The sequence below is a fragment of the Exophiala bonariae genome (assembly GCF_035927105.1).
Source record: "Exophiala bonariae strain CCFEE 5792 chromosome Unknown scaffold_3, whole genome shotgun sequence".
In the NCBI taxonomy this organism is placed as follows: Eukaryota; Fungi; Ascomycota; class Eurotiomycetes; order Chaetothyriales; family Herpotrichiellaceae; genus Exophiala; species Exophiala bonariae.
The window spans coordinates 555,430-576,221 of NW_027042478.1; the positions used below are offsets into that span (position 1 = coordinate 555,430).

Below are 20,792 nucleotides of genomic sequence, written 5' to 3' on the forward strand. Positions count from 1 at the left end.
CTATCTCTTGATATTGAGACTACTCTTCCTGGCCGGTTCAACCCCCTGGACGGCTCGCAGCCCAGCAGCTAAATCCAGACTGACCCGAGGGCCACGTCCGCGCGAAGGAACATCCCAGTCTTGGATGCGCTTCTGCAGCTCCGGATCGCTCTCGTCGCCAATAAACGTCCAGTTCTCTTCGATTTCGTTACCGTCATCGAGATCGTTCGTTGCGCTTGCAAGCGCTTCTTGTGTTGCAACCCGTGCATTCACCAAACTCTTCGCGTATTCTAGATCGCGGTACAGTGCTTGAATGGCATTGGCGACTCCGTCTTCCTGTTTCACCGTTAGTGTCTGAACCCAAAAGTGGCATGGATTATCTGTAGGCGTGATCCACAGAAGTATAATCAGGGGAGGTTATTAAACTTACTTTTCGGATGTGTTCTCCGAGCAAACGGGCCTTGACGATCATTCTCTCGCTGTGCACAGCTTCCCATAGGGCACGGGAGAACACGCTGACATTGACTTTCTTGAGACAAATGCCGACGCCAAGATCTTCAACGCGCGACCCGAAGAAAAACTGATCTCCAAAAAATGGCTTGATGACCGTGGGCAGGCCTGCACGCAGACTTGCCCCTGTTGTTCCCGCACCGCCGTGGTGCACGGCGGCGTCAATTTGAGTGAAGAGCCAGTCGTGCGGGGCTGACTTGATCTGATGAATATCCGGTGGTAAGGGCACTTCAGTCTTGACAGCGGAGGGGTCACCCAGTCGGTCACTCCAACCCTTAGAGAGAATGCACCGAACGTCGGCTTTCAGCACGGATTCCACCACTGTCTTGGTCAGCGCGGCAGGGTCTGACACGACGATCGAGCCAAACCCGATGTAGACGAGTTTCTTCTTGTCGGTCCTGGCTTTCTTGATGAACGCAGTCAGTTCGGGGGATGGTGTCCAGTCCTGTGCTTCATTCAGAAACCAGTATCCTGTCACCCGTACCCAATCACTGTAATCCAACGGCGGTACCACCACATGAGGCGAAAAGTTGTACAAGAACGGCACCTTGTTTGGTTGCATCTTGTCTAAATTCGTGCTGCGCAGTCCGAGCTCTTTCTTGCGCCAACGGTTGACCTGACCCGCGATGCCTTTCCAGAAGACATTGTCAAACATGACATACGTGTAGTAATTGTAAGCTCCCCCTATCTTGTGTTCTGGAACGGCAAATGCGTGAGGATAAGCCCGGGTCCGCGTCCATGGCATGGTGAAAGCTCGAAAGTACGGAATTTTCAATGCCTCTGCAATGTGGATACCCGCCATCGCGCTCGGTGACTCAATCAGTAGATCACTGTCTTGACATGCTTCCCAGGCTGAAACGAGGAGCTCGTCGATCCAAGTGCGGAACTTTGCTGAGGCTTCTCGGAGGAAAGAATAGGTAAACATGCCATTCTCCACACAGATCCGCATCAATTCGGCCGGGTCACCATCAATCGCCTTGAAGTCGATGCCGTGTTTCATGACCCATGGCCCAAACTCAGCATGGGTTGCAATTCTCGGTTTGTGTCCCTCTGCCAAGAGTCCCTTACACAAAGCAATGTATGGCTGCACATCTCCCCTGGAACCAATAGTTAAACAGGTGATGCGTAGAGATTCAGTCGGCTTGAAATTGATAATGCTTGCTCGAGGGTCATCGAAAAGAACCGCAGAACGCTCTTCGTGGCTATAAATCGCTTCAGCAGTGTCTGGTAGAACCAGTTGATGGTCGCCAGCAGAGTTTCGGCGTGCTTCCTGGAGAAGACGATGTTCTTCCTTTGCGATTTCTGCATCATCCTCGTCGTGATGTGCAATTATGCTGGACTCGCCCATATATCGAACACTTTCTAAACTGTGCAACAATGTGATGGTGCAGTCGTCGCGGTGCTCTGCCGAATTGAACTCAAAGAACAACTCCTCGTGTCCACGGATCACAAGGACTAAGCCGTGATAGCCAAATCGGAAGCCCTTCTCCTTGTCCACATTTTCGAGATCTTTGAGGGGTAGCACCAGCTTTGTTCTGGTGCCAGGAAGCAGGCTTCGAAAACAAAACTTGCGATTGCTGATGTAGATCTTGCCGTAGAGGGGGAGGACACGGTGTAGGAAGGCAAAGTAAGTCGCCTGCAATTTCTCCGTAGCAGGTAAAGCAAAGTGGGCTCGAAACCTGTCACCATGACCGACGTTTGCTTCCTCATCCTCGGGATCGATGCCTCGATCATCAGGAATGACTCCCTCATTTTCGCCATAGTGTTTTCTGCCACCGGTCCACATCCCAGACACCTTCTCTAGGTAAGTCATGGATTCTGTGGCGAGAAGCTTCCTCATATTGGTTGAACGATTTTTCAAATAGTCTGCAAAGGCTCCTGCACGTTGTAAAGGGTAAGAGCCTGCCTTGACAAGGTCCTGTAGAGTCGGAGAGCTGGAGTATTTCTTGTCCTGGTCCAGATCCCCAATCTCATCCTGTAAAGCGGTGCGACGATCTCTGGGGGAGCGTCCACCTACTTCGATCTGACCTCCAATCGGTATTGGAGCACTGCCATCGGCAGGAGACGTAGAGAGTATTGTCCCTATCTCAGATGATTTTCTGCCTGCATCACTCGACATTGAAACAAGTGTTTCCATACGGTTGACTGCAGGAGGATGAAACATATCACTTCGTGTCAATATCTGACTGGCTGACATTTGTGCTTCGACTGTAGGTGACAGAGGTGCATTGGATGAATCGGTTTCCTTGTCAATTGACTGAACGTATGAATCTTCGGAGTCCTGATGTCGAGCAAGTGGAGACCGTCCAGTACGTCTCAGCTTGCTCACGTCAAGTCGACTAGTACTTCCACTTCTACGGCCCCGATCAAAACTTGCTCGCCCATATTCAGCTCCAAAATCGCCACTAGAGCGCGATGGGCTGTTCCCACGTTGAAACTCTCCACTCATTCGAGGGGACATTCTGCCATCTTCTCCAAGCGAGAATGGCATCAACGTTGCTTTTACAGGTTCCTTGAGTGGAGGGCTAGATACCGCTCTCGAGTTGCTGACTGCGCCTTCTGAAGCAGTTCGTACAGGATTCGGTCTTGTTCTCGGACTCGGGCTATGCTCCCCTCTGCTCGCCGATGACTGTTGGCCATCAGGTGACCGGCCGCTTGGAGCCTGCACGATCAGATCTCGAAGAACACTCAACGCATCAGCGCCGAAGCTGAAAAAAGAAAAGAAATACTGTAACGTCCATTAGTCATTCACTCAACTATGGGGGCCATCTCTCGCTTACCTCGTCAATCGCGTACGAATCATCATTCTCAACGACTCTGAGTTTCACCGTCTCAGCAAATTCCACAACAGGACTTTCCTCGAAGTCGATGATGTTTTCTAATGGTAGAGAAATTTTTACACTATCGCCGTCGTTGTGTGATCGAAAAATAGTCTTTTGTAGAGATTGCACCCATTCCTTTGCACTTTGTGGAGTATCACAACGGAGATTGTATGTTCGGTGGTCAGTGGTAATCGTGAAGTCTCTAGCATCCGATTGCTTGTTCTTGTCCGCAGACACTGCAGCAGCAATCCCGTAACGTAGATCAATATGTCCAGTAGGAAAGTAGAGACTCGAAGGGTCGGAATAGTAGGATAGAACGTCCCCTTTCAATGAGAACCAATATCTCCTGTATCTTGCATTGTTCCGACCTCTCTTAGCCATAAATCCGGTTTTGGCGACAGTGTGAGACTTTTTGGGAAGATAGGCATAAAAGCAAAGATGTTGTTTGGTGATGTACAAGTAGCCTTGTAAGAGCACACTTTTGAGCAACCAGCAGGGGTATTCGGCAACCACTTTCTCCGGCTTTTCAAATCCGAATATGTCCATCAACCTCAAAGCAAGTAGCGTCTGCGGTGAAGATTCACCTCTGCTTCTTGTGGTTAGGCGATCTGGGGACGAGGTCATCTCTGTAGTGGCTTCGGCATTCTCCTGAAATTCTGCTTCGGCTGTCAAGATTCTGCTCATCACAGGTGCGTCCCGTGGATTACTTCTTCTCGATTTCGAAGTCGAATCGCTTGGAGGACTAGGGCTGGATTGTTGGGCCGCTTCCTTTGATTTCTTGGTCAAAGGTCTTGCTGACAGACGTGGGAGAGACTGGAAGAGGTTTCCCGAGAGACGCTTGGTTTTCTTGTCACTAGACGTCTTGCCGGCTTCACGCGGGACAGTTTGGGAGGCTGTGGCAGGCTGATCAGTTGGCACGGTATGGGCTTGTCCTTCCTCCAGTGCCTCATCTTCGCTGTCACTTGACTCGTCGAATCTAGCATTGAAATCGGTTCGAGAGCCAGCAGCGGCAATCATAGAGAACACGGATTGATGCATGTATTGTGCAGGGTTGTTCGTGCCTCTATTCGGAGCGGTTACATCCTCTTGAGCATCATCACCCAGGCGCAAACGAGCGGGAATGTGAGCGGAGGGCAATCGGCCCAGCTTGGGATTTCGTTTTTGGAGTTTGCGACCAGTGGCCTTTTTCGGGGGAGGAGTATCATCGTTGGCCATGGTGGGCGATGTCGTTGGGTTATTCACAACTAGCACAGGTAGGGACAATTGAGGGCTGAGCGGCCCAAGGAGACTGGTAGCAGGCTCAACAGCGGCAAGGCATCGGAATATAAGGGTGATCAGAGATTGGTGAACCGGAACCAAAAGGATCACAGGCTCAGCGTCGTCGGCTCACCTGACGACGGAACTTTGAAAAACAGAAGGCAATGAGCAACAAGGACAAACTAGTCGGCGTGGTTGAGCGTCTGACATTATGAATTAACGCCGAGAGGCTAGAACAGAAAGGGACGCGACAGTAAATCAGACATTAGAGGGTCATGGGCTTGTGCTAATTGAACATATAAAGATAACGCGCAAACCCAACGGCGACAAAGCCTCAAGGGTGTGGGTGTAGGTGTGGGATGAATGGATGGGGATGTTGCTGGCACTGGCATGCGGGATGCTGGGAATCTTTGGGGCAGCCTGAGTAGGCAAGTCACTCGGACTCATCGTGGACTCATGCCACAGGCAGCAGCAGGCATCTCTTGCCGGATGGGTCTCGCTTAATGTCACCCCATCTGCCTCATCTGGGTATGTCACGTGCAGTCTCTTTGATGGCGGCGTCAAAGACCAGGAGGACAAGAGATTGTTCTTCTCACTGCCAGTCTGGCTAAGCTTCTCAGAAGGTCTATGCTGGTTATGATAATAATAATTCCAGACTTCTGATCTAGTTTCAACCGTAAGGCTTTTCAGCTCCACTGTATCAATTCTACTGTATCCATCGAACTCCCTCATTTCTTCGCATTCAGCCTCGCAGCATTCGCAGCAGTCTTCCTCAATGCAACAGGTGCATCGTCTCTTGGCATATACAGCTCGACCAGTTGCAAGTAAGGTGCGCTCGCAAAGTTCTTGTCTTGGAAAAGAGCGTTGACATCGTCCTTGGTCTTGATTTGATAGGTCTTGTAATTTCCCTCTTTGGCCCCAAATGCTGGTAGCAGGTCTTTATAGTTCCAATTCTGAATGTCGTTATACCCCGCATCCGGACCATGAATGAGTCTTTCGATCGTGTACCCATCGTTGCAGATGATGAAAAGAATGGGGTTGAGGTTATGTCGAATCATGGTACTCACCTCCTGGCAGGTGAGTTGAAAACTGCCGTCGCCAGTGAATAAGATCGTACGGTGTTTTCCACCAAGGTCTTTAGCTGCAAGGGCGACGCCTTGGGCTGATCCTGTCGCATAGCCTATACTCCCCCATAGGATTTGACTGATATTGGTGACATTCTTTGGGAACCGAGTATCGAAGATGCCATAGTTTGAAGTTCCTGTTTCGGTGAGGACAATATCTCCCTCCTGTAAGAATTGACCAAGTCTTGGCCAGAACCAGCTGTGAGTGATGACCGATCCTGTAGAATCTATATCCTGGGGAACATTGTTTTGCGGAGGTGTAGGTCCTGGTTGTATGCTGAGTGGTGGTAGAATGTCGACCAACTTCCGTAGCACGCCCTTCATGCCAACACCTGGGTACTCAGAGTATCGCACTCGTGTGGATGTGCTATGGAGGTCAATGGTCTTCAGCTGCGACGTCCTGTATGTAAAACCTGCAGTGTTGAAATCTGATTTGACACTACCAATTGTGATGAGCAAGTCGGCTGTCTCAACACGCTCCTGTACTCCAGGGTTAGAGCCATCGCCAGCATAAACACCTCCAAATTGAGGAATGGTCTCGTCCACTGCTCCTTTTCCCATGGGGGCAACAAAGACGGGAAGGCCTGATTTCTCAATGAATTCGTGAGTCTCTTCCAGCACCCGATGGCGTACAGCGCAGCTGTCGACGAGAATAACAGGGTTTTTGGCGGCGGTGAGGTATTTCAAAATCACTTCAACCACATAATCTTCTTTTTCCGGATCGTTCTTGTGTGGACTCAGGTCGATGTTGGTCTTGAGCCTTTCGCCTTCCACTTTTTTCTGTACAATATCCGTGGGAACAGTGATGTATACGGGTCGACTTTGAAGGAAACACTCACGAAGGGCGTGGTCGATTTGCGAAGGGATATCTCGAGGATCGACCAACTTGGCTACTTCCACGGCGAGATAAGCAGCCATGTCGGCAAATGTATGGAAATTGCCATTTCCTAGCGTGTGATGGAGTAGCATTCCATTGGCCTGAGATTTCGTGCTGGGTGTGCCGACGATATGGATGACAGGGACGAATTCAGCATATCTGCTGCATTCAGAACAAAAGCTTGGAGGTGATGGACGATCAAACTTACGCTCCCGCGATCGCATTCGGAAGGGATAGCTCTCCTACGCCAAATGTGGTGATGACTGCTGATATGCCCTTGACGCGAGCGTAGCCATCCGCAGCATAACCGGCATTGAGCTCGTTGCAATTGCCCACCCACTTGAGCCCTAGGCCCTCCAGGTAATCAAGAGCCACCAAGTTGAAATCTCCAGGAAGACCATGAATGGAGTCGATTCCAATCTGCTTGAGTCTTGTGAATAAGTAAGTTGCCACATCAACGGGCTCTCTCAGCTCCGAAGTGCGAATATCCGTGGTGGAAGTCATAACGAAAGATCGTGGAAAAGAATAAAGAACAATGTCTAGGTCAGTATCAGCCAAAGGAGGGTGTTCAGGTTAATAAATATGCATCTGTGGGTTCACGTCATCATGGGAATGCAGCATGAGACATGGCACAGCAAGGTTTGGAGTACCCAATAACTCAAACTGCTCCAATGAACAAATGGAAGGTGCTCGTGGAGTCTGTCTGTCACAGCGTGAAAGAGCTCAAGATACATGATACATGATACACCAGGGCAAGAGCAACCATGGACAGACCAAGCAAGGGCAATCGATGCACCAATGTAAGTCGGCAGGCAGGCACAGACACTGCAGAGGTGGTCTGATGTGGACCTTATCAAAAGGCTCATGTAATCCGATCAGAAGCTCATGATGGGTGGTTGCGGTCTCTTGTATCTAGATCCGGATACCACCTAGCAACAGTCGTGACTCGCAAGAAACCTGAGAGTAATTGTGAGACATGAGTACCGGAATTGTACGTTCCTCCGGCGTGTATTGAGGACGAGGGAATTTACCTTGGGAAAGTTCTCAAGAGCTTTTAAAGGAGTGCCTCGTCCCTGCCAACCTTACCCATCTTATCTTATCACCTACGCCGGTATCGTCTTCAGTTCTGGTGGGGGGCCATTGGGGAGCCCCTCCAAGGCTTTCGACGTTCAACCGGCCACCCCGATTTCGGCGTGAATTTATGCCCATTCACGGAGGGTACAATTCTAAACAATTTTGACGAGAACAGGAGGCCTCACAGGTGATATTGATATATCACAACGCTCAAGATATTTTATTCACCTCTTCGCCATATTGCTGGTTTCCTCCAACATATACAACGACAAGCTAAAACCCGCACAAGATGCCTACCTACAATATTGTCGTTCTCGCAGGGGATTATGCAGGCCCTGAGGTATGTTGTGTGATATAAAGGATCAATCGTGCTGCGGAAGGATCTCTCACTCCTTGTCCTTCTCTTGGCTAATCAGAAGATAGGTGACGGCTGAAGCAGTCAAGGTCAGTGAAATTCCACGTCTTATTTGTGGTTAAAGGGTGTCAGTGTGAGGGATATGCCTTGTCTCGAAGCATTGCCGTTCCAATTTGCAGTTTAAGACCGCCATAAGCGAGGACTGTGTCGTGCTAACAGAAGGTCTTCCATGGACAGATCTTGAAAGTCGTCGAGAAGTCTTCGAAAGATATCAAGTTCAATTTTCAAGACCACTTACTTGGAGGTGTACGTCTCCCTTTCCCTGTTCCTCCACATATCATGATGTTCATTACAAGACCAGGCTTCAATCGATGCCCACGGTGACCCATTGACCGATGAGGCTCTCTCCGCTGCCAAATCAGCCCACGCAGTTCTGCTAGGTGCAATCGGTGGACCCAAATATGGAGTCGGAAAAGTTCGTCCAGAGCAAGGGCTACTGAAACTCCGCAAAGAAATGGGAACATTCGGCAATCTAAGACCTTGTTTCTTCGCTTCACCCAGTCTGGCCAAGAACTCCCCTCTCAAGGAATCCGTCTGTGAAGGTACCGACTTCATGATCGTCCGCGAGCTTACAGGCGGTATCTACTTTGGAGACAGAGTCGAGGGCAACCCCGAGGATGGCGAGAACGAGTGGGCAGAAGATCGAGAACCCTACTCACGAAAGGAAATCGAACGCATCACCCGTCTAGCAGCATATCTGGCACTGGCAAAGAGCCCACCCAGCAAAGTCTTCAGCTTAGACAAGGCCAATGTGCTCGCGACAAGCCGACTGTGGCGGAGAGTATTTACCGAGACAATGCAAAAAGAATTCCCCCAGTTGGAGTTCGAGCACCAATTGATCGATTCGGCTGCGATGATCATGGTCAGGAACCCACGGGCACTGAACGGCGTGATTGTCACATCAAATCTCTTCGGCGACATCATTTCTGACGAAGCCTCTGTCATCCCCGGTAGTCTGGGTTTGCTTCCTAGTGCCAGTCTCAGCGGTGTACCGGATGGCAAGGGACTTTGCAACGGCATCTACGAACCCATCCATGGATCTGCACCTGACATTGCAGGCAAGGGCATCATCAACCCTGTGGCCGCCATCCTTAGTGTCGCCATGTTACTTCTGTACAGTCTGAACCTCCCCAAGGAGAGTGTATTGGTGGAGCAGGCAGTAAGTCTTGTCATCGACAAGGGTATCACGACAAAAGATATTGGTGGCAGCAGCTCAACCGTCGAGGTGGGTGATGCCGTGGCTAAGGAGCTCGAAGGTCTATTCAAACAACAATAAGCATCTGAAAGGGAGCGGGTTGTCACAGGAGTGACTCATAATATCTCAAAATCAAACCTGATTGTGATTTAGGCGGAGGGGGGGAAGAGGCATGCCTCATGAACCTAACTCGTGTTCAAATTCAAACAACACCATCAACTCGAGACAAAATGGTTTGGTAATCACACGTCTCGCAGAAGATAGTCGTAGAGACAGACCCACTCGACAAAAGTACAAAATGTCATTATATTTGATATCACGTTCATAAACTATTCGAGTCCGTAAAGATTTTTGTAGCCATCGCACTGCACGGCTGGCCAACGTATAGTTCCATTCCATTCCATGTACAGCAACCACATCCTATAACATCCGATTCATTCCAGGCCCAATCACATTTCCACAATTCCACCTCAGCTCCAAGCTAAGTGGTAGTCTCCAGAAGGCCATAAGCTAAGCAGAGCACGATAATAAAAACAGGAACAGGCATGCCATAAATAGTCACAGAATGTCGTAGCATGAAAAACCCAGAGCACACAGATCGCAAAGCAGAAACACATTTCGTGAGTACTGTCGTCGTCGTTGTCGAATGATGTCAGGTAAGGAAATGTAAACAGCAATCAACAAATAACAAATAGTAAGCAGCCGGTGAACGAGGTGGTCCCATCGGAGTAGGACAGCGTCGATAAGGGCGGTGATCGCTTTGCCGCCGCTTTGACGCCGCTTTGCCGCCGCTTCTTGGTTCCGGCCAAACAGCCCCCGGTAATTCATCGAGTCCTTTTCCTCCTGCCAGAGCCGAAGATTCAGCGCCGAGTAAAGTGGTCGGGTGACATACGAGTCGATATCGACACCGGCGGACGACATCACGATAAGTAAGACTGCGCAAGCACTATCGAAAAGTTCAGTGCAACTAAGTGGCTGGCCAATGCAATCCCACCTAGTTCAGTTCGCCACACTATTCGCCCAGTCCTGCAGACGGCGCTGCTCGTCCGCCGCGGCCGCATCTCTGGCGGCATTCCTGCGACGCGAGGCTGTGCCGCGGCGCGTCGGAGTCGGCGGCTGCATCATGTGGTCGTCGACAACGTTCACGTTGCCATTGACCTGCTGAGGCGGCTGCGCCCTCATCGCGTTCAGCGCAGCAGCCACGTCCCCAGGATATGCGGCCGGCCGGTTTTCTCTGCCGATAACGTAGTTCTGGAGGAGGTCGCGCGCGGCTTGCCCGGCTTGCGGCCAATTCGCAGTCAGGGCCTCTCGGGCCTGTTGGAGGAAATTGTCGGCCGCGCCGTTGCCGTTGCCGTTGCCGAATGCGAAGTACCCGTTCTGCGCCGTGTTGGGGCCAGGGTGGGCTCCGGCGTCGAAGACACCCATGCGTTGCATGCGGCGGGCGAGTTCCTCGTCGCGGGTCTCCTGGTCGCGGCGTCGGTCCATCTGCTGTTGGACCAGGGCTGGGTCACCGAGATGGGCGTCGACGTTCTCGTAGTTGAACCAGGGGCAGTCGCAGGACTTCCACTTCAGGCCGCACACCATGCAGAACTCGGCGGTGCAGCGGCACGTCATGTGGTTGCAGCCTTCCTTCAGTTCGACCATCGCCGAGCAGCTGTAGCAACGCTGCCAGCCGGATTGCTTGGCCACCTCAACGAACGCCTTGGTCTCCGGGTCTTTCGGACAGTCACGCGTGGTGTGCATTTTCTGCGAGCACGTTGCGCACACCAGAGTTTTGCAGTGCTTGCATCGTCCGACCTTGCGGCCTTTTTCGGTCGTGATGTACTTCGGTTTGATCCAGGCGCCGCATTTTCGGGCTGGGCAGTAGATGCGGTTCTTAGTGTGATATTCGTCGAATTTGCGGTTCCAGAGGACTTTGAATTTGTCGTCAAAAAGCTTGTCAACATGCTTGAGATCGATATGCTGCTCCGTGCAGCATCTTGGTGGCATGTGGGCGGGATCTTTCACTGACATGGTAAAAATGCGCTTCAAGCATGAATGGCACATTCGATGTGTGCATGGTAGTTTGGCGGATAGATGGATAGGCACATCGTCCGACCCGCAAGTCAAACACGCTACCTTTTTCTGCGGCATCGGTGGTCGAGGGCTCAAGAACGATCCAAGTACCCCAGATGGTTTTCGGCTGTGAACACTCGGGGGTTCTGAATGCTTGCTACCAGCGGCGTCGGTCTTTGGCGATGCCGTCACTGTAGCGTTTCTCTTCAAAGCCGGCCTTTCGTGCTTGCTGGAGGATCCATCGCCCCGAGACGTATTTGTGTGAGTCTTCGCAATAGGCGTGGCCGCGCTATAAACAGGGTTAGCCAACAATAGTCTTGAGTGGTATGAAACAGCGTACCCTTCCTCATCTTGACCACGTCTTGTCTTCCCACGTATCGGCTCGGTATGTCTGCGTTCAGGTTCTCGCCGCGACTCGTCCTTCTTTCTTGTCCCTGTATGACTCGGTGAGGGCCGCCGCGGTCTTCGGGCATCAGAAGACCTCCCCTGGATATCACCATGGGATTTATCTGGGTCTGCTCTTGGATAAACGTATTCATAGTCGTCTTCAGATTCATCGCGCCGTTCGCCGCGCGTGTGTTCCTCTGTGCGACGTTTCGATTTATGAGAGGATCTCGATTCTTTTCGTTCCGATGAACGATCCGTAGTGGTTTTGCGACGACTTTCATTGTCCGCGCTCACATGCGCCGCCGTCTTGATTCGTTTCTCGTATACATATTTCATGTCTTCTGGTAGATCCTGAGGGGTGTCATGAATATGGGCAAGTCTGGCTCTGCGCAAGGCATTTATATCGGGAGAACGGTCGTTTGCAGCGGGGGCGTTGATTGCAGTGGATTCATCGTTGGGAAGAGGATGTGATTTGGAGGATCTCGGTTCACCATGTCTGCGATGTGTCGTTTTCTTTCTCTTCACCTCGTCCCCAGCCATGAACGCCCGTTTAACTATGTCAGCAACCCAACGGCTGAGTGGGCAAGGTGAGGGTAAGGAATTTTGGGCTCTCTGGCACCGGGGCCAACCAATCACTTGGGTGCATGAAATCTGGCCCTGCAAATGGTGAGAGGAATGGGGTGGCGTGGTCCTAAGGCCATGCGCAGAGAATTGAGCAAGTCATAAGTTGGCCACCCTGTTGAGAGCCTTGTAATGGGGCAACCAATAAATGACGGCCATGTGGCAATGCGGCCTGAAGACAATGAAACCTTCTATTCAGTCTGGAGTTTCAGTGTTTTTGTCAGACTATAATTTACAGGCGATCTGGATCATGAAAAGTGGGTGGAAGCCGCGTCAGACATCAGAATATCCCAAAATGGCAATATACAAGTATTTCGGACTCGTGGTGTAAGCACCTTTGGATAATGGACTCTGCGTTGCTACTGAGACTATATCACTGGCAGTATATCAAACTATAGAAGAACTCATGAAGCAGAGTAGAAGCCTAGATTAGGGGCTTCGCTTTGTCCACCTTCATTTTAGGAACCATTCCAAGCTTTCCAATTTCATAATACATCTCGAAGAGAGCCTGTCCTCCAAGTCAGTTATGATGATAAGTGCAAGTGAGCCTTTGTTACTTACTTCCATAGTATCCACAAAGCCGGTCCATCCTAGTCTCTTCGCCTTGTTCATGTTCATACTCTGAACCTTGATGAAGGCGGCATCTCCAAAGGCAAAGTTGGCAGCGACGTCCTTGAAAGGATTATCGGTCAATTGCCCTCCAGAGGCACTCATCAACTCTTCCCATGCTTTTGCGTTCTCAGGTTTCGAGGCCCAATCGACAAGAGTCCACAAAGTACGGATCTCTGGCGCGGGTCCATAACTAAAATCCAAGATCAGCAAACCCGCTGAACAGTCAAGCGATAGCGCGGAAGATCTTACCCCATAGGTGTGTCTTTACCCTTCCTTCCCTCGATGACGGTGAACTTGGAAAGATCTTCCTCCGGGTGTACAATACCCTTTTCCACGCCGAACCACCTCACCAGTTCCTCGTAGAAGCGATCCCATGTCATTGGCCCGCCATCTTGGGAGTTAAATGCTTCGTCCTTACACTTATCCTCTAAAGCAGCCCACTCCGATAGATATCCGGTCAACATCGCAGACGAGTGGTGTGACTCATATTGCCAAACATCAAAGTCAGCAGGGAAATAGAGCGGTTCGCCCTTGTGCGCCTGAACAGCAGAGTAGTATGCGAAGGGTAGCAATGCATTCATCTGTGCATTATTCACAGCACCAAGAATCCAAGCTGGACGGATGACATTCCAGTGCGTGTTGTTGCTTTTACAGTATTCGAAAAGCGATTTCTCTTGTGGGTAATAGAAGTTTGGCTCAAGATGGGCTGGCTGAGGGTCAGACTCAATCGCTGGTGTCCGCGAGCGACCAATGTGAATGCCGTAGTTCTTTGCACCCGTTTGGAGTAGAAAGCGTTTTGGTGTGATTCTAGAGATAGTGAGCGACTTGAGAAAGTTGTCCAGGAGCGCACTGTTAACTTTAACGAGTTCTTCAGCATTGGACCATACGGCGGTACCTGGCGGAGGCTTTGGTTGCAGGTACGAGTAGAAGAAGATGTAGTCCGCACTAACATTGGCTGATTTCATGGCGTCTGCAATTTTCTGTGGATCTTCCAGGAAGTCCACCGCGACATGTTGGACACGGGATCTCTGTGCTTCGCTCAACAAGGCCATCATCTCCTTGGGGGGCGGTCGGCGAGACAACGCGAAAACCTTGCTCCAACGATCAGGGCTCTCGAGCAGTACTCGCATTGTATGAAAGCCTGATATTCCATTGGCTCCGGTGACTATCGCAGTCAGACCTTTGAGAGCCGGATCAAAGGTCGGTAGGTTGTGGTAAATCCCACTGTTCTTAAGAGGGTAGTTTTCGGAGCCCATTGTTTTCGCAAGTACTATCTCGATTTGAAAATCGATGTGGTGTTATCCCTGCCTTATGGATGGATGATAATTCACGAGTTAAGTTGTGGTAGATGATCTGACTGACTGGCGGTTACTCATCAAACAGTGCTTGAGGCAGCTTACCGTTTGAGATGAGGGTGTCTTGGGGAGAGGATTCATATATCAATTTCCCCCCATGTAGCGAGACTCACCTCGGCTATCGTCCACATGAAGATGGTCTCCTTCTGCGAATCGACGACACAGACACGCTTGGCTCCGGTGGAACATCAATTTGCTGCTGAAGACTGAAGCAGACGTTCCGATCAAATCGTGGTTGGAAAGGCGGGGGTTGATGGTCTCCAACGTCTTCGTGCAGGTTTGAGTTCTCCATAATCCCCAGATTTTGACATCATTGTTCATGGTCTCCGAGTTTAGCTCAAACGCTCGGAAGTCTGGATAGGCGAAGTCAGCTTGGCCTTCTTCCTGTCTTCCACAGCGCCGGAACAACGCCGGCAGCGAGTTTCGCGTGCGAGCGAGCACACTCAGTATCATGAAGCCTCAGTTCTGACGTTAGCTACGTAGGTGCTCATCAAGCTGGACATCCGTTATGGTAGATCCATGCAAGTTGGAGTTGAACTTCCAAGTCCTGGGATGCCAAGTAGACCTGCCAAAGTGCATCTATGCTTGACCCTAGTTTATACTGTGGAGTGTTTGGTGATCCCTTCGCGTCGATTCCAAGATTCAACGCGTTGATTGGAGTACCCAGTACAATAATGATAAGTCGAGGGTTGTGCCTTACGATCGCCCTGGAATGATACAAGTTTGGTCCCCTGCTATTCATCATGATCCTCGACTGGCACAACTTTGATGCTGTGTTTCAGCAGAAACCAGACTATGCCCTGGATCAGAAAACGGTGGAGAACATCTTGAGACATCGAAGGGAATTTGGAGACGAATTGTTCTTCGATCGGATATGGAAGTCGATTGGGCTTACCCAACGTAAGGAAGTTGATCAGAGCTCTCGTCAAACTCGACTTACTCTCTACAGCCTCGAGGAAAAACTACCCCGCGAGGTCGAATCAAGACTTGAGGAATGTTTGGTCCAAAATCGTCCAGTCACCTGCGCCCGACGAGCAGAAACTCGCCCTTCTCTACTATGTCCTACTCGACTGTCGTGGGATCACTGGTGTAGACAATGTCTTCGTCCGGAGGACATATCTACCACAGAAATACCAGCTCCTCGTCCAAGGACTTTGGGAACTCGACCATTCTCAGTTCTCCAAAGCCCTAGAGCACCTTACCGATCCATCCCTCGCCCTTCCCTTCGCTGACGAAGTCCTCCTTTCTCTCCTAAAACATCCGAGATGTGAGCCTGCATTGGCAACCGCCTTTTACATCACTGTATCGCCGCCATTGCGGGATCCCAAGACCGTGGATGCATATTTCGATTTACTATCTTCCAATAATCTGCCGGAAGCGTACTATTTCGCAAAGAGACAAGACAAGCTGAATCATAAGTCCTTATTTGAGAAACTGGTTGCAACAGTACATCAGGAAAAGGGAGGCCAGCTTCGTGCGACAAGAGCTACCATTCTGGTCGGCTTGCCGTTCAGCTCAGAGGAGGACGCCTGGTTCGAGGACTTTTTACTTCGCGGCAAAGGAACCAAATTTCCAGGTGCCAAAGACACGGTGATGGTCCGGCGATTAGCTACTGGCAAATCGGTTTCCGCGGTCACCGAAAATACGATGCTCAATAGGTTGAAGGGAGAGAACATCGATGGTGTTAGCTGGGAGACCATTCGGAGATCAATTGCAGAAGCTGCGCCAAGCTGAGTATTGACGGCATCAAGCAATTTTGAGTTTTTTCTTTTGCGAGATGCAACGCCGAAAATAACAGACGCACGAGCCTCGTGCCTGTCTCGGACGGAACTGAATTGGAGTCCATTATTATTACTCGCCTGCGAGTCCACCAAGTGGTGCAAGCTTTGTGCCTCTGGAGTAGGTCAAGTTCAAGTTGCGTACTCACCTGTGGAAAACTCAGGCCCACGGCCGCGTGTGTTTGAGGCTGGCTGATCTTCGCGACTGGATTGGGCCATGCTTTGCAGCAAAGACCCCAGCTGAATGATTCACCCGCTGGGGTTCCAGCCCTTCAGACGTGAAGGTATCCATAGATTTGATGGTGCATATTTCTTTGCGAGGGAATTCGACCTTCCCCGCATAGGTTAGCTGTTACGGGATCCGTGAGACGGGATGTGCTTCCAAGGCTCGCAAACGGTGTTCCGCTTTGGCTCCACTCGTGCAATTTCGACACATCGTGGAAACATTCTTCATCATCTAGCCAAACATTACTGATCTCTAGATCATCAATACAGTGTTTGTCCGCTGTCACCATTCTATATTTGATCTAGTGTATCCATATCTGTCGTTATTCTTTTCCATGTGGTATGTATAGGCTTCAGATTACTGATGCTGCGCCTCTGACCCTCACCACTGAAACAATTGATAAGCTACTGGGTAGCTACCCATCTCTGCTGAAGTAGAAATTCGACCGAGCCAGCATTTCTGTGCCTGATTATGAACTTGAATACCTTCGACCCAGGATTGATCAGTGCATCATTGAGAATGCAAACTTTGCATCTTTCGAGATTTATCTGCTGCACCCAATAACGCTACGTCTAACCACACCTCGCTATCCTGCTTGAAACAGTCAACAGGCGGGGAAGATGGCTTTTTTCTGTCTGTTGTATCTTTTTATGACAGCCGTTACAGCCGTTGAGCCTGTTGTCAGTCTCAAGTATGCAGGATACAGAGGGGTGCCGCTTGAGAACGGGATCACACAGTGGCTCGGCATGAGATATGCTGCTGCTCCATTGGGACCCTTGAGGTTTGCACCACCTCAAGATCCTCCACCTTTTGATGATCAGATTCTTGCCATTGAAGCTGCTGACAAGGTGAGTTCTTCACTTTGTCTACACTATCGAGCCAAAGCAGACTAATCTATATTAGCACGGCCCTATATGTCTCGCCACGGGCGACAATCCAGCGAATACAGCTACGTCTGAGGACTGTCTGTTCTTGGACGTGTATGCACCAACGAATGCTGCGACTGGATCAAGATTACCCGTCTACGTTTTCATCCAAGGAGGCGGCTTCAATTCTCTCTCAAATGCCAACTACAATGGCAGCGGCCTGATAGCCGCCGCCGAACACGAAATCGTCGTTGTGACTTTCAACTATCGTGTCGGTCCGTATGGGTTCATTGCTAGTCGAGAAATTAGCGACTCCCCTTCTGCCACAGTGAACAACGGACTGAGGGATCAGCGCAAGGCTCTCGAATGGGTTCAAAGTTATATATCACTATTTGGCGGTGATCCAGACCATGTGGTTCTGGGTGGCGACTCAGCAGGTGCTGCGTCCATCGCTCTACATCTCACTGCATTCGGTGGCCGCGATGACGGCTTGTTCGTAGGTGCCGCTGCTGAATCAGTTAGCTTCGCAACCGTCCTCACGGTTGAGGAAAGCCAGTATCAATACGACAACTTTGTGGAGCGTGTCGGCTGTGCAAATTCCATAACAGGCAATTCGGATGTCAACACCCTCTCCTGCCTCCGATCCAAAACTTCACAAGAACTTCAAGCCCAGAACAAGAACATCCCATACCCGGGCTCTCAGGGTGCTCCTCTTTTCATGTGGAACCCGGTCCTGGACGACGACCTGATACAGTATTACACATACGACGCATTCGCACACGGTGACTTCATCAAAGTGCCCGTAATCTTCGGCGACGACACCAATGGTGGCACAGTTTTCACTCCACGAGGCACACAGTCGCAGGCGCAGTCAAGCCGGTTTCTGCACGACCAATTCCCCTACCTTACCACCGACCACCTCGAACGCATCAACACTCTTTTCCCCAACCAGGGTCCCAATTTCCCAGATTCCGGCCCATTCTGGAGACAGGTCAGCAACGCCTACGGTGACCTGCGATACATGTGCCCGAACCTATTCATCTCCACCGCCTTCGCTCGCCACGGCAACCCAAAGCAGAACTGGAACTACCGCTTCAACGTGCGCGACCCGGCCCTCACACAACAGGGCCTAGGGGTACCGCACACGGTGGAGATCGCCGCGATCTGGGGTCCAGAAAACGTCCACGGCGGTTGTCCAAACTCATTTCGACCTGGCGCTGAAAATGCCTGGGTCGTGCCTTTCATCCAGGGCTACTGGACGAGTTTCATCCGCACCCTAGATCCTAATCTTCATCGTCAACCAGGCACACCCGAGTGGAAGCCCTTCACTTCTGTTGGGGGTGTGGCTGCTGAAAGTCAAGACACCGCACTGAATCGGTTGCTCTTTGACACGAGTAGTACCAGCGGTATGGAGACTGTTGATGCTGCCAAGAGAGGTGCTTGTCAGTATTTCAGCTCCATTGGAGCCCAGATCCGCCAGTGAGGGGGTGACTGCATCGATGAACTGTGTCATGGAATTTTTTGTCAGATTAAAATGGGACGAGAAATTGAAGGCACTGCATCGGAGGATTTCCTGAACTGCAGATTGTCACTGGGCAGCCCCAGGGGTGATCTTTAACACTGCATTAGAATAGCCATAAAAAAATTGAAACCCATCGCTCCAACCAGATCCTCCCCACTCCCACCTCGCATGCGTTTCATCTCATAGCCATACCTACTAGTATTCCTACTGTACACACCAAATGCCATTACTCGCCACCATTGCCCCAATCCACGACAGAATCCCATCCTACCAAATAGCGAGACACCTCAACTCCAAGCTCTCACGGGGCTCCTCAGCCTCGGTGCCCGGCAGATCAACACTACTATGGAGGGTGCCACCGGCGGCGACGGTCTCGGCGTCCCGATCGGAATCAAAGAGGCCAATGACCAACACCTCCTCGGGCTCCTGCCTAGAGATGAAGTACCACTTCTGGCCCGCAGACCAATGCGCGAGGTAACTCTCGGTGTCGTGGGTGGATTTCTCGCCGGGGATGCCGAGATCCGGCGTCTTGACGATCACCGGCACGTAGTCGGACTCGAGGAATGTGCGCGCATCACCCAGCGCCAGAGGGTCGCGCGTCACCGCCTTCAGTGGCCGCCAGATCGAGAACAGCGCCCAGCGTGGGCCGAGCCCGGAGGTCGCGTAGTCGTCGCGCAGTGACTTTCCTCTAGAGAGGAGGTCTTCTTCGGCACGGATGACGGCGCTTGCGGCGCTCGCCATCATCGGGTGGAATCTGCGGATGTGCGTGCGTGCCCCGTTGGGTGCGTAGTCGAGGTGGACTTTCGGCGCGGGGCTGGCGCCGCCGGTCGTGGGTGAAAATCCGATGAATTGTGGGAAGCCGAGTTCGAGGGCTGTGGCTTCGGATGTCTGCTCCTCTTCCTCCTTGGTTGCTTCAGCCTTGTCGCCGTGGCCGGCGTGGGCTGCGAGTGCGTCGGTCTCTGACCAGATCTCGCTGCGCAGGAGAAGAGATTCGGTGATCACATTTTTGGCTCCAGTGATCTGCTTGACCATTTCTTCCGTTTCCGGGATGTAGAACTGCTTCAGTAGTGCTGGGCTCTTCCAGCTGTCCTTGGTGTATGGCGCAGAGTTGAGTGTTGTCGGGTGTCTGACGGCAGCAAAGCCGTGAGAAGGGAGCCTTGCCGTCCCTTCTGGTGCGTTTGGAAGCTCTGATGTTGTGGGGACGGGTCGCATGTCTATCAGGGATTGTAACCGTACATCTCCAAATTCGGACATGGCTGGCAAATGGAAGTTATGAGGGCTTGCCTTGGGTGTTTGGCCAGGTGGGATGAACCGGAGTTTTCCATAGTATTGGTCGGCTGAGCCTGGCGATGTAGAAACGTCCTGGGTGAGAGTAGTCGTAGTGGTTGACATGATAAACTGAATATTGGTAAGCTTGGAACAATGGGCGGCGTAAGAGTGGATGTTTGGGACAGCTGAAAGGCAAGGATTTTGGGAAGTTCAATGTATATCAAATATACAAAGCGCTGGGGAAGATCAGGAGGAGCGCTAAATCAGAATGTATGATATGCTTCATATATAGAGTATTTAGACTATGATTGTTCATATCACAATCTCTGGCTGCTGTGATCAACCCTAGACTTGGGCGTATCGTGCTACGCGGCGATAAGATCGAGCGAAAGTGTGACAAAGGCCGGAGTAGCTAGAGTCGTGTATGAGGGCGTGCCGCGCCTGGGAGGGGATCTCCGCATTAGCACTCCGCAGATTTTGGTTCGAGATAGGAAAGAGAGATTAGCCTCCGGTCATTCTGAAGTTGATCGTAATTGGATACTTCTTCTCGCTCGATGCAAGGCGTTAGCTCTGGTAGACTTGAACTCGAATGCTCCTAGCGATGCCAAGGCAGACATTCGATATACTATTCATTATTAGTACTCCAGGTTTCACGACAAAACATCACCAATATCGTTAGTGACTTGTGATACCGGCGGGTACTTCAAACAGCAAGACATTGTCGAGACGTTGCAGCAAAAAATCCATATTACGCCAGTGTTCTGCTTGGATACGAGGTCGCCAAAACCTCGTCACAGATGGTCCTTCATTTCCCCAAGTGATGAACTCAGCATGACTGTATGCTCTTC

General features: G+C 51.0%; 7 protein-coding genes across 7 annotated transcripts; 3 read left to right on the forward strand and 4 right to left on the reverse strand.

Moving 5' to 3' along the window:
• LTR84_007723 (uncharacterized protein) lies at positions 1-4,526 on the reverse strand (the record flags this gene model as incomplete). The annotated part of the gene is made up of 3 exons (XM_064851275.1): positions 1-315; positions 410-3,217; positions 3,270-4,526. The coding sequence occupies 3 exons, from the start codon at positions 4,524-4,526 to the stop codon at positions 1-3; spliced, it is 4,380 nt and encodes a 1,459-aa protein (XP_064710278.1).
• A 3,406-nt stretch (positions 4,527-7,932) lies between these two features.
• On the forward strand, positions 7,933-9,334 carry LTR84_007724 (uncharacterized protein; the record flags this gene model as incomplete). Its single annotated transcript, XM_064851276.1, has 4 exons — positions 7,933-7,983; positions 8,067-8,087; positions 8,221-8,304; positions 8,360-9,334. 4 exons carry the CDS (start codon positions 7,933-7,935, stop codon positions 9,332-9,334), a joined length of 1,131 nt encoding a protein of 376 aa, XP_064710279.1.
• Positions 9,335-10,252: 918 nt separating this feature from the next.
• LTR84_007725 (uncharacterized protein) lies at positions 10,253-12,235 on the reverse strand (the record flags this gene model as incomplete). Its single annotated transcript, XM_064851277.1, has 2 exons — positions 10,253-11,597; positions 11,649-12,235. 2 exons carry the CDS (start codon positions 12,233-12,235, stop codon positions 10,253-10,255), a joined length of 1,932 nt encoding a protein of 643 aa, XP_064710280.1.
• Positions 12,236-12,740: 505 nt separating this feature from the next.
• LTR84_007726 (uncharacterized protein) lies at positions 12,741-14,184 on the reverse strand (the record flags this gene model as incomplete). Its single annotated transcript, XM_064851278.1, has 3 exons — positions 12,741-12,824; positions 12,878-13,118; positions 13,178-14,184. The coding sequence occupies 3 exons, from the start codon at positions 14,182-14,184 to the stop codon at positions 12,741-12,743; spliced, it is 1,332 nt and encodes a 443-aa protein (XP_064710281.1).
• Positions 14,185-15,026: 842 nt separating this feature from the next.
• LTR84_007727 (uncharacterized protein) lies at positions 15,027-16,017 on the forward strand (the record flags this gene model as incomplete). Its single annotated transcript, XM_064851279.1, has 2 exons — positions 15,027-15,183; positions 15,233-16,017. The coding sequence occupies 2 exons, from the start codon at positions 15,027-15,029 to the stop codon at positions 16,015-16,017; spliced, it is 942 nt and encodes a 313-aa protein (XP_064710282.1).
• Positions 16,018-16,937: 920 nt separating this feature from the next.
• LTR84_007728 (uncharacterized protein) lies at positions 16,938-18,636 on the forward strand (the record flags this gene model as incomplete). Its single annotated transcript, XM_064851280.1, has 2 exons — positions 16,938-17,135; positions 17,191-18,636. 2 exons carry the CDS (start codon positions 16,938-16,940, stop codon positions 18,634-18,636), a joined length of 1,644 nt encoding a protein of 547 aa, XP_064710283.1.
• A 306-nt stretch (positions 18,637-18,942) lies between these two features.
• On the reverse strand, positions 18,943-20,067 carry LTR84_007729 (uncharacterized protein; the record flags this gene model as incomplete). Its single annotated transcript, XM_064851281.1, has 1 exon — positions 18,943-20,067. The coding sequence occupies one exon, from the start codon at positions 20,065-20,067 to the stop codon at positions 18,943-18,945; it is 1,125 nt and encodes a 374-aa protein (XP_064710284.1).
• Between the last annotated feature and the right edge of the window lie 725 nt (positions 20,068-20,792).